The sequence below is a fragment of the Takifugu flavidus genome, chromosome 5 (genome assembly GCF_003711565.1).
Source record: "Takifugu flavidus isolate HTHZ2018 chromosome 5, ASM371156v2, whole genome shotgun sequence".
In the NCBI taxonomy this organism is placed as follows: domain Eukaryota; kingdom Metazoa; phylum Chordata; class Actinopteri; order Tetraodontiformes; family Tetraodontidae; genus Takifugu; species Takifugu flavidus.
The window spans coordinates 90,369-102,344 of record NC_079524.1 but is presented as its reverse complement, the minus strand read 5'-3'; the positions used below and the strand labels follow the sequence as shown (position 1 = coordinate 102,344).

General features: G+C 45.8%; 1 protein-coding gene and 1 long non-coding RNA gene across 2 annotated transcripts in view; both read left to right on the top strand.

The window, feature by feature from the left end:
- Positions 1 to 248: 248 nt before the first annotated feature.
- Positions 249 to 11,976, top strand: part of LOC130526167 (NLR family CARD domain-containing protein 3-like) — a 34,970-nt gene continuing 23,242 nt past the window's right edge. The window contains exons 1-2 of the mRNA XM_057033612.1: positions 249 to 1,000; positions 6,161 to 8,022. Coding sequence (XP_056889592.1) covers positions 6,767 to 8,022 — 1,256 coding nt within the window. The 5' untranslated portion in view covers positions 249 to 1,000; positions 6,161 to 6,766. The remainder of the gene's footprint in view (positions 1,001 to 6,160; positions 8,023 to 11,976) is intronic.
- Positions 9,459 to 10,678, top strand: LOC130526174 (uncharacterized). The gene is made up of 3 exons (XR_008950667.1): positions 9,459 to 9,674; positions 10,149 to 10,195; positions 10,305 to 10,678. It is a non-coding gene; the product is annotated as an uncharacterized LOC130526174 (long non-coding RNA).

Genomic DNA, 11,976 nt, shown 5'->3' with positions numbered 1-11,976 from the left:
AATGCAAAACAGTAATTATTTTCAAATGTATTGAGGATTATTTGTATGTACAGTTGATGTACTTTGCTTAACTGAATGAGCCAATATGGCAAAACACACATAATAATTAACTATTAACCTTTTTTTGTAATTACCTAAGTTTACTTTGCTGACGTGCACTGAACTGCTGACAGCCTCACCCACACCTCCAGATGTTCATCAGTCACCGTGCAACGCTTTTTGGACTTCATCATCTTCATGTAGAAAGTAGATGTTTGCACTGGCCGATATGAAAGTGATCTGTTTTTGTCTTCTTACTTGGTCCCGCTCCCTCAGTCATTTTGATGACCATCAGCTTTAGCGGTGGCTTAAAATCAGAGGTAATTGGCTGAATAGTTTAGCGCTTCTGATTGGCTGCCCTGTATGTCAATCAAGTCACGGGACTGCTGATAGGCTGACGTCGTTCTGCTGCACTCAGCGCTGTTGTTTGCACGTGATTGGTCACTTGATTGTCAACTTCAGTTGTCATCTCACTGGCTGCCCTGTACATCAATCACGTGACGGGTGAATGATCGGCTGATATTTTTAAATGTCACGCCGCGATCGACCGACTGGTAGATCTCGATCGACCGGTAGATCGGGATCGACGTAATGGGCACTCCTGCTCTATAGAGAAGACGTGAAGTTCACTCCTGAAATGTTCCTTCACTCACTTGATTGCAGGTCTACTGCCAGCAGGACGCTACAATGGCCCAAGAGATCCTGCTGAAGGTTCTGGAGGATTTAACTGAGGAAGAATTCAATAAATTCAAATTTTACCTGAAAGATCCTGGAATCATGGGAGGCTTCAACCCGATTAAAAACTTCCAACTAGAGACCAGAGAGAGGACGGTCGTTGTGGATTTGATGGTGAAGGCTTACAAAGATCAAGGAGCCGTGGAAGTCACCAAGAAGATTTTAGAGAAGATACCTCGGAACGACATTCTGCAAAATCTTTCAGCTGTCAGTTCAGATCCAACAGGTCAGTGACGCTTGTTTCAGTTTCTGTTCTAAAGCCTTTAATGCAGGCGAGTTCAGGACCAACAGACTGGGGAACTCATTCATCCCCTGAGCCATCAGGCTGTTCAACTCCTCACAGGGGGGGAGGAGGGCCAACAGGAGAACTGGAACATTTTTATAGTTTTATATTTATATTCTATTTTTAATGTATTCTATTTTATTTCTTATTTTATTACATTTTTATTATCTTTAATAGGTTTGATGGGGTGTAATGGTGGTGGGTAATTTTGTACAGCGCTGTACGTTTCTTTGGAGATGCTAATTTCCCTGATGGACCCCCCCTAAAGGGATCAATAAAGTACTCTGAATCTTGAATCTTGAGGTCAAAGGTTAAACTGTTTCTCTAGTTGGTTATCAGTGTTGCTGAGTGTCAAGGTGGTCAGTTTTGCTGCACAGCGTCTATGCGTAGTGGAGCATAAGCAAGCGAATCCCTTCATTGACTTTAGCCAGGTGGTATAATCTTTATTATAGGAACAGGAACTACTCAGCTTCCCGCGCTCTTAACCAGAACATATAAGGAGCAACAACGTCACGTTCTACAGGTGACATAAACATTGTATGATGGTGGGTTTCTTCTTTGTACAGTCTCAATGGTTGTACCTGGCTGTGTGCTCTCAGTCTGTCCAGGTAAGGGCTCAGCACCATCATTTGGTATATATTGACATAATCCATTTTTATCCTTGTCATCAACATAAATTTCCCTTTTATCATTGACCTTGGGGTGCAGCTCCCAATCACTATACCTAATGTATGACTCACAATTCTGTGTTTCTTTTTTCCGTTCCAGTCTTGGTTGTGAACTTCACCAATCTGTGTTTCTGAACCTTTTCTTTCTCTGGATAATACACCAGTACGCTGGGCTGTTTTTATCATAGCCCACAAAAATACCCTGCTCACACTTAGAGTCTAATTTCCCTTTGTCTAAGTGTTTGTAGGCATAGCATAGTGATCCAAATTTTTGCATTTTAGCTATGTTTGGTTCTTTTCCTGTAAATAGCTCGTATGGCATTTTCTTTGTTCGCCTACTGTAGCATCTGTTTCTAACATAAGCAGCTGTCTGTACAGCATAGTTCCAAAGTGTATTTGGTCAGTTACTTTCTAACAGTAGGCACCTGCCCATTTCATATAGGGTGCGTCAGCCTCTTTCTGCTGTACCATTTCGATGGGGTGAATAGGGTGCAGACGTTTCATGTCTGATTCTATTCTTAATTAATAGTGTCTGGAAGTCTTTACTTGTGTATTCTGTGCCATTATCAGATCGAATACATCGGACCTCTCCATATGGAGCTACATCTGCCAAGAAACACTCCGTTGCTTGCACTGCATCACTTTTAGCTTTTAGAAAATATATCATCATGGTACCTGAATAATCATCTGTAAAAGATTGGGCATATCTGTAGCCCTCTATGCTAGGTGTTTGCATGGGACCTGCTAGATCAGTGTAAACTAACTCTAAGGGTTTCTTATCCTTTGTACTAGGTTCTTTGTTTCTTGTCTGGGTGAATTTTCCCTTTGTGCACACTTCACATAATTGTGTCTGTCTGACTACACTTCCCTTTATCGCCATCCCTTTCACAAGACCTTATGACTTTTGTCGTCATGGTAATTACAATGACCTAGTATTTCATGCCAGGTTTGAGCATCATGACATACTTTACATTGGTCGACATTGTCTTCTTTTGATGACAAGTAATACAAGTTACCACTCTGGTGGATGTCAAATCTGTTACCGTTCCTGGTGACCATTCGGCTGTCCCCCTTTGGAAGGTGATTGTCGCTGCTCCATTTGTGGTCCTTGCCACAGAAAAGATGTCATGCGGGTATGTAGGGGTGTATAAATCCTCTCTTAGATGTGCTCTGTGCTGTTGTCCAGCGTTGTCAAGTAGGCAGATCGTCGCCGTTCCTCTTTTTTGTGCTATTCCTCTGAACTTTGTTCCGTCGACTAACTCCACTGAGTGTGAGTCAGGTTGGAAAGTGTCTTTGAAGCTCTCAAACTTCCTAATGTCATTAACGATGTGGGATGTCGCACCCCCATCCACCATGATGCCCTTTATCTTCACACAGGCTGGTGGTCTTTCATCCTTTTTGTCTTGAGCCGTGAAGAAAAAGTCTTCTTTGTCATTGTCTTGTTCCTCTACGAACTTCCTGGCACCGTCTTGTCCCCCCTTTTTCTTGCACAAGGATTGTTGGTGTGTGTTACTCTTACAGTAGCCACACCACACTTATCTATTGCACTTCCTTGCCTTGTGGCCTTTTATTCCACACCTGTAGCACTTTACATTGGCATCTTCATCCTTTTTGTTGCTGGTGTATGCCTTGGGGGGTCCTTTTCCTTCTTTCACATGTGTCTTCATCACATTATCTGTAGACTCTGCCTTATTCATTTTCTCACTCTCTTCATAAACTCGTAGTCTTCTCTTAAAGTCAGCAAATGTAACATTCTCCTCGTTCTGTGTTACATGGACTGCGAGGGGTTTAAATGAATCAGGTAGTCCATTAAGTACCATGGCTACAATTCAGTCCATCACTCAAGACTTCACCTGCATCTTTCAAAGCCATTATTATATTTTCAGCTTTGATTATATAATCAGTTACATTCTCACCATCTTTCATTTGTAACTTGGTCAGTGATGTGTATAGAATAATAATCCCTGGTTTGCTTTTTTGGGAGTAATGTTCCCTCAATATTTTCAGGGCTTTCCCTCCATCATCAGCTGCATCGTGTCTTATGATGGACAGGTTTTTATCGTCTATTAGCCTGATTAACTCAGCATAACGGTCAGCATTTTTCCTCCTGTCTTCAGCTTGCTCCTCATTTGTCCCGCCATATAACGTTGTCAAAAGGGTCTCTTTTAATTTTAAAATGTGCAGGTGACCCAAGAACCTCGTTTCCCATTGGTCGTATCTTTCTTCTAAGCCATCAAAAACTAGTTGCGGAGCTGGGGTTGCGGTTCTGTTAGCCATTTCAGCGTAATATATCGGGAAAACTTCATTCGAGTTTTGACTCACTTATCTCCAAGTTGTCCACCGAAGCTCCGTGTTATTCCGTCTTGTTCACTTCTTCCGACAGTTCCGAATGCTATCCTTGTGTCCAACATAGCCTGGGCCCATAAACTGTCAAGGTGGTCAGTTTTGCTGCACAGCATCTATGCGTAGTGGAGAATAAGCAAGCGAATCCCTTCATTGACTTTAGCCAGGTGGTATAATCTTTATTATAGGAACAGGAACTACTCAGCTTCCCGCGCTCTTAACCAGAACATACAAGGAGCAACGTTGTCACATCCTACAGGTGACATAAACATTGTATGATACAACAAAATAAAGGTACCGTAATCAATAGGGTAAGGGCGTTATCAAATAATAACACTTAACATTGAGAATAAAGTGTTGAACGGAGAACAGAAAGCTCAAAACACGTCGGGTAAAACATCCAGAGTTGTTTAATGATGATATTCATAAAGCACTTTAAAAGCAATCATTACAATTATAAAGTAGCTCAGATAAAAATAGGTACAAATGAACACGGAAAAAAAACAACACAAACAATAAAAGCAGGATCAAAGTCTCATAGCCGGAAAAAGGTGCATTTTGAGATGGCTTTTAAAGATGTGGAGTAAAGGAGGCTGTCTAACGTCCGATGGCAGATGGCTTCATGATTTAGGAGCAGCACTCCAGGTGGTTCTGCTGAGATTCTGGTGCCTCCGGGAGCCGATCAGCCGCCCTGAGGCTGAGAATATGGAACGGGCAGGAGACTACAGACGGGCGGGGCACGTTAATGGTGCTTTACAGTAATCCAGCTGATAGAGGTGTAATAAAGGCATGATAGAGGTGTTATAAGGCATGGATAGAGGTGTAATAAAGGCATGGATAGTGGTGTAATAAAGGCATGATAGAGGTGTAATAAAGGCATGGAAAGAGGTGTAATAAAGGTATGGATAGTGGTGTATAAAGGCATGGATAGAGGTGTAATAAAGGCATGATAGAGGTGTGATCAAGGCATGGATAGAGGTGTGATAAAGGCATGGATAGAGGTGTAATAAAGGCATGGATAGAGGTGTGATGAAGGCATGGATGGAGGTGTAATAAAGGCATTGATAGAGGTGTGAACAAGGCATGGATAGAGGTGTGATAAAGGCATGATAGAGGTGTAATAAAGGCATGATAGAGGTGTAATAAAGGCATGGATAGTGGTGTAATAAAGGCATGGATAGAGGTGTAATAAAGGCATGATAGAGGTGTAATAAAGGCATAGATAGTGGTGTAATAAAGGCATGGATAGTGGTGTAATAAACGCATGATAGAGGTGTAATAAAGGCATGATAGAGGTGTAATAAAGGCATGGATAGAGGTGTATAAAGGCATGGATAGAGGTGTAATAAAGGCATGGATAGAGGTGTAATAAAGGCATTGATAGAGGTGTGATCAAGGCATGGATAGAGGTGTGATAAAGGCATGGATAGAGGTGTAATAAAGGCATGGATAGAGGTGTAATAAAGGCATGGATGAGAGCTTCAAAGTGCTGCCGTGAGATGTTTTCACCACCTGCAGCCAAGCACCATCATAACCACTAACGTCATTAAAATGTCATAAATTTAGAGTTAACTGTTACCAAGACACACAGGAAGTGGTCTGACTGAGGAGGCATGCTTAGGGTTAGGGTTAACCCATCCTTCCAGATGAAGCTGCACCGCCTTTTCTTGGAATGGAGGTTTGTGTCCTATCAAGTTCAGAACTCATGATCAACCCTTCGGACCTGCTGAGACCCGCCACCACTTTCATTGTTTTTCCTGATCTGGAATCAGTGTGAAACTTGATCCAGTCTGAAACTTTGAGCGTCAGATCTCAACAGCAGCATCAACAGCAAATTGCTGCAGCGTCAGTCTGAAAGAATTCCAGTCGTACCTGCTTTAAAAGCTCTTCTGAGTTCTTTACTTAAGTTTTTGGGATTGTTTTACTCCAGTGATGCTGTTCTTGTCTTTTTTAAATGTGAAGCCCAACTGGACCTGAGAAAGAAGATAAAACTGTAAAACATCAGCTCAAAGCACTCTGGAATAAATATATAATATATTCATATCTGCTGAATATATCGACTAACACATGTGCATGTATATTTTGCTTTAAGGTCCCACATGTGAACACGTCCCCATCGGCTCTTATCAATCAAAGCTTCAGTCAAACCTGAGGAGCAGGTTTATGTGTGTGCAGGAAGGCTGGGATGAGAAGGCAGACGAGCAACGGCTGGACGACGTCTACACACAGCTGTACGTCACCACCAGTGGCGACATACACATCAATGCTCAGCACGAGGTCACTCAGATTGACATGGTTGGGAACCCTTCAGACACAGAACAACCCATTAGTCCCAGTGACCTGTTTACACCTCCAGCTGGGAAATATAAACCCATAAGAACTGTTCTGACCAGCGGAAATGCAGGAATTGGCAAAACCTTTCTAATCCGCAAGTTTGTGTTGGACTGGGCAGAACAACGAGCCAATCAAGACGTGCATCTCATATTGCCGTTCACCTTTCGCCAGCTGAACCTGTTGGGGGAGACGCCTATCCTTGGCTGAACTCACTCATAAGTGCATCCAAGAGTCCAGGGCCATTCAAATAGAGGCTCTTAACAGCATCTTTACAGCTCTGCAGTCATCAGGAGACGCCAATTTTGACAATTGTAAATTCAAGCTTCTGTTTATCTTGGATGGGCTGGATGAGAGCCGACTAGAAATGGACACCAGAACCAATGAATTCCAGGAGGCGGATATAGATGTGAAGGCACCGTGCTCGGTGGAGGTCCTGCTCACAAACCTCATTAACAGAAGTCTTCTCCCCTCCGCTCGACTCTGGATAACCACGAGGCCCGCGGCAGCCAATCTGATCCATCCGGATTTTGTGGACATGAGGACAGAGGTGCGAGGGTTTACTGACGTGCAGAAGGAAGAGTACTTTAGGAGGAAGTTCAAGGAGGAGGAGCAGGCGTGCAGGATCATCTCTCACATCAAGGCATCTCGAAGCCTCCATATCATGTGTCACATCCCAATCTTCTGCTGGGTCACTGCAAAGGTTTTTGAAGATGTGTTGAAGATGCAAGAAGATCTGCCCAAGACTCTCACAGCGATGTACATCTCCTTCCTGGTTGTTCAGTTCTCACCGAAAAACAAGAGAGGAGACGGGAAAGGTCCACAATGGAGTCCAGAGAGCTGTGAGATGATTCCAATTCTGGCAAAGCTGGCATTTGAACAACTGCAGAAAGGCAATGTGATCTTCTACGAGTCCGATCTAAGAGACTGTGGCATCACCGTCAGGGAGGCTGATGCCTACTCAGGAGTGTTCACGCAGATGTTCAGAAGGGAGCGAGGACTGTTCAAGGAGGAGGTGTTCTGCTTTGTCCATCTGAGTGTTCAGGAGTTTCTCGCTGCTCTTCATGCACATTTGAAATTGACCAATTCTAGCACCAACATACTGTCAAAAAGAAAAGCCTTATTACGTTATTTACGCTCTAAACTGCACAACTCCAAAATCAAACAGGCTGATTTTTACCAGTGTGCGGTGGACGAGGCCTTGCAAAATGAAAAAGGACACCTGGACCTGTTCCTGCGGTTCCTTTTGGGTCTTTCTCTGCCGACCAATCAGGCTCTTCTACGAGGTCTAATTAATGGTGAAGGCAGCTCAGAGCCCAATCAGGAAATCATTGGCTACATCAAGGAGAAGATTGGAGAGAATCTGTCCTCAGAGAGAATCATCAACCTGTTCCACTGTCTGAACGAGCTGAACGATAGTTCACTGGTCCAGGAGGTTCAACAGAACCTCAGATCTGGAAGATTGACAACAGAAAGTCTCTCCCCTGCTCAGTGGTCAGCTCTTGGCTTCATATTACTGTCCTCAGGACAAGACCTGGAGATGTTTGACCTGAAGAAATACTCTGCTTCAGTGTGGGTTCTTCTGAGGCTGCTGCCAGTGGTCAGAGCCTGCAGAAAAGCCGTGTAAGTGTTCTGCAGGTGTTCTGCAGGTGTTCTCCAGGTGTTCTGCAGGTGTCTGCAGCTGTTTTGCAGTGTTCTGCAGGTGTCTGCAGGTGTCTGCAGGTGTTCTGCAGGTGTTCTACAGGTGTCTGCAGGTGTTCTGCACGTGTCTGCAGGTGTTCTGCAGGTGTCTGCAGGTGTTCTGCATGTGTCTGCAGGTGTTCTGCAAGTGTCTGCAGGTGTCTGCAGGTGTCTGCAGGTGTTCTGCAGGTGTCTGCAGATGTCTGCAGGTGTCTGCAGGTGTTCTTCAGGTGTTCTGCAGGTGTCTGCAGATGTCTGCAGGTGTCTGCAGGTGTGTCTGCAGGTGTCTGCAGGTGTCTGCAGGTGTCTGCAGCTGTCAGCAGGTGTCTGCAGGTGTCTGCATGTGTCTGCACGTGTCTGCAGGTGTCTGCTGGTGTCTGCAGGTGTCTGCAGGTGTCTGCAGGTGTCTGCAGGTGTCTGCAGGTGTCTGCTGGTGTTCTGCAGGTGTCTGCTGGTGTTCTGCAGGTGTCTGCAGGTGTCTGCAGGTGTCCTGCAGGTGTCTGCAGGTGTCTGCAGGTGTCAGCAGGTGTCTGCAGGTGTCTGCATGTGTCTGCAGGTGTCTGCAGGTGTCTGCTGGTGTTCTGCAGGTGTCTGCAGGTGTCTGCATGTGTCTGCAGGTGTCTGCAGGTGTCTGCTGTGTTCTGCAGGTGTCTGCTGGTGTTCTGCAGGTGTCTGCAGGTGTCTGCAGGTGTCTGCAGGTGTTCTGCAGGTGTCTGCAGGTGTCTGCAGGTTGTCCTGCAGGTGTCTGCAGGTGTCTGCAGGTGTCAGCAGGTGTCAGCAGGTGTCTGCAGGTGTCTGCAGCAGGTGTCTGCAGTTGTCAGCAGGTGTCTGCATGTGTCTGCAGGTGTCTGCAGGTGTTCTGCAGGTGTCTGCAGGTGTCTGCAGGTGTCTGCAGGTGTCTGCATGTGTCTGCAGGTGTCTGCAGATGTCTGCAGGTGTCTGCAGGGTCTGCAGGTGTTCTGCAGGTGTCTGCAGGTGTCTGCAGGGTTCTGCAGGTGTCTGCAGGTGTCTGCAGGTGTTCTGCAGGTGTCTGCGGGTCGTCTGCAGGTGTCTGCAGGTGTCTGCAGTAGTCTGCAGGTGTCTGCAGGTGTCTGCAGGTGTCAGCAGGTGTCTGCATGTGTCTGCAGGTGTTCTGCAGGTGTCTGCAGGTGTCTGCAGGTGTCTGCAGGTGTTCTGCAGGTGTTCAGCAACACGCATCACATCTGGCAGCGTTTTAGGCAGTCGCAGTAGTTACTCCAAGAACTGATTTCATTCCGTATCATTGCACCTTCATAAATGAGCTGTTAATTAGTGAGCAATGTGTGTGTGTGTGTGTTGTGCGTGTGTGTGTGTGTGTGTGTGTGGTGTGGTGTGTGGTGTGTGTGTGTGTGGTGTGTGTGTGTGTGTGGGTGTGTGTGTGTGGTGGATGTGCTTGCATGCAGGTTATCGGGCTGTCTCATCACAGCAGAAGGATGTTCTTCTCTGGCCTCAGCGTTGAGGTCCAACCCAACCCATCTAAAAGAACTGGACCTGAGCTTCAACCATCCTGGAGATGATGGAACGAAGCAGCTCTCTGCTGTTCTGGAGGATCCAGAGTTGAGCCTGGAGGTTCTCAGGTAGATGCAAACACCCTCCCTAAAATGAAGACCTGATACTATTTATTGATGAGCATGGAGACCTTCCAGACGTTCGCTGGTTCAAGCAGCACATTGTGAGATCTGAACCACCTCTGAGCAGAGAGATGTGATGCTTTCTGGACCTTCAGGGTACGAGAACCCACATAAGGGAGAATAAAAGGGTCACGTCAGAGATACAAAAAGATCAGGTGATGCCAGCACAACCATCTGGGCTGCAGCCACTGCCTGTGAGGGAATCCTTAGAGAGAAATAGGCAAAGTTCTCCTCCATGACGTTGGCATATGGAGAGATGTCACAAATCCAGCTCTGAGGTTCACAAACCGAATCAAGAGCAAACCGGTTCAGGCCGACCCAAAGTCAGGACGAACATGTAGAGCTCAAGGTTGAGGTGGCATCTGTTGAACCTCTGTCCTGCCTTGGATTTCATTTCCTCTGTGTCTTCTCCCAATCCAGACTGGACCATTGTGGGAAAGAGAGACTTAAGAGTGGTGTGAAGAAGTGTAAGTGATCAACTTGATGCGTCAGCACGTCACGCTCTGAAAAAAGCAGCAGTTAGTGGACTCAGTTGTGTTTCATGAGCTGGTTCCTGGTTCCTCCTCTCTCCTTTAGATCACTGTGAGCTCAGCGTGGACACCAACACCGTCCACAGGTTAATCCAAGTGTCCAACAACAGGGTGATGAGGGCAGTGGTCGAGTACCAACCATATCCAGACCATCCAGAGAGGTTTCAGGTCTTTCCCCAGCTGCTGTGTAGCAACAGCCTAACTGGTCGCTGTTACTGGGAGTGGAGTGGACAGGACGGGTTCACATTTCTGTGGCATACAAAAAGATCCGGAGACATGGAATCAGTTTCCAAAGCCGGTTTGGAGCGAATCAGCAGTCTTGGAGCCTTCTGTGTTCTGACAGCGGTTACTCTGTCCTCCACGATAACAAAAGTGTAGACCTCCACACCTTATCATCCACTGATCTTCGAGAGAGTCGCCGTCTATGTGAACTACCCCGCTGGCACTGTGACCTACAGATTCACCACCGACACCCGGTCCACCTCCATACCTTCAAAACCACATTCACTGAACCGCTGTTCCCCGGCTTTGGCTTAGTTCATGGTCTGGGTTCTTCTCCGGTTCCTCGGTGCATTTGTGTTCGACCGCAGGAGAAGCTTCCGTCTGAAGAAACACGAGGGTTGAGCTCACGGCCTGAATATGAGTTCTAGACCTGCTGGATGTTCATCATGAAGGTCCCGTCTGTCCAACCAACCTCATCTTTCCTATTGCTGATTCCACAGGTTGTCAGGAGAGAGCAACGTGATCCTAGCAAAACTGGCTGTTTTTCTACACCTTTGTCCTTTATTTTAATTTTCCTGGTGAGATTAAACCTCTTTTTCCAAAGCGACTCAGCCAAGTTGGCCTCATCCTTCATGATCACCATGAGAACTCACAGATGTAAACAGTAACATAGATCCCAAGAGGAGACAGAGAGCTTAGAACGGACGAGAGACAAAATTAACATCCAACATCAGAAAAGCAATGTCAATTCTCACTCAGATACATTTTTAAGGGTCTTGAATTGTCCAAGCGTGAACTATGGGGGTGTTTAGAATGTTATTCCACAGCCAGCTAAATAATCATAGAGCTCTGGAAAGGCTGCCATCTAGTGGAGCAAATGTTGTAGGCACCATATAACACAACTGTGATCATCAGTATAATCTGTATTCTAAAAAACAAGCATCTTCAGAGTCGCCCTTGACTTAAAAACAATCTCATGGTGAATCACAATACAAGAGGAAACAGCATCTGCATGTTGTCAAGAGGACATTTCTGATATTCCAATATTTATGTTTTTAACTGTAGTGCTGATCACGGCCATGCTGGGGGGGGGGGTGAAGGTCTAGAACAGCACCAGACTCGTGACTAAAGTCGTCACACAAAGCAGTCCGGGATTTTTGACCACAATTCCAATGAAGCAGGAATCAGAAATAAACTGGATCACAGTGGGATTGTGGAGCACGTCTGAGATGTTCAGCCATCGTAGCTCTGGTGCAGTAAAGATGAAGTATTCTACATATACGGCTGAATATATAGTTAGAACTAAATGCATCAGTGAGGCCTTCCTTCCTCTCACAGCATCATTAACAGCTTCACAGGCTGAAACAGGCCATTGATATTTAGACTATTGATCAACGGTGCTCCTGTTCGGAGAATCAATAGAAAAATCAGGTCGTGCCCCACAATAGAACATGGCTGCACGAGTGTGCACTGTAGCGCACGCGCACTTCCTGCAC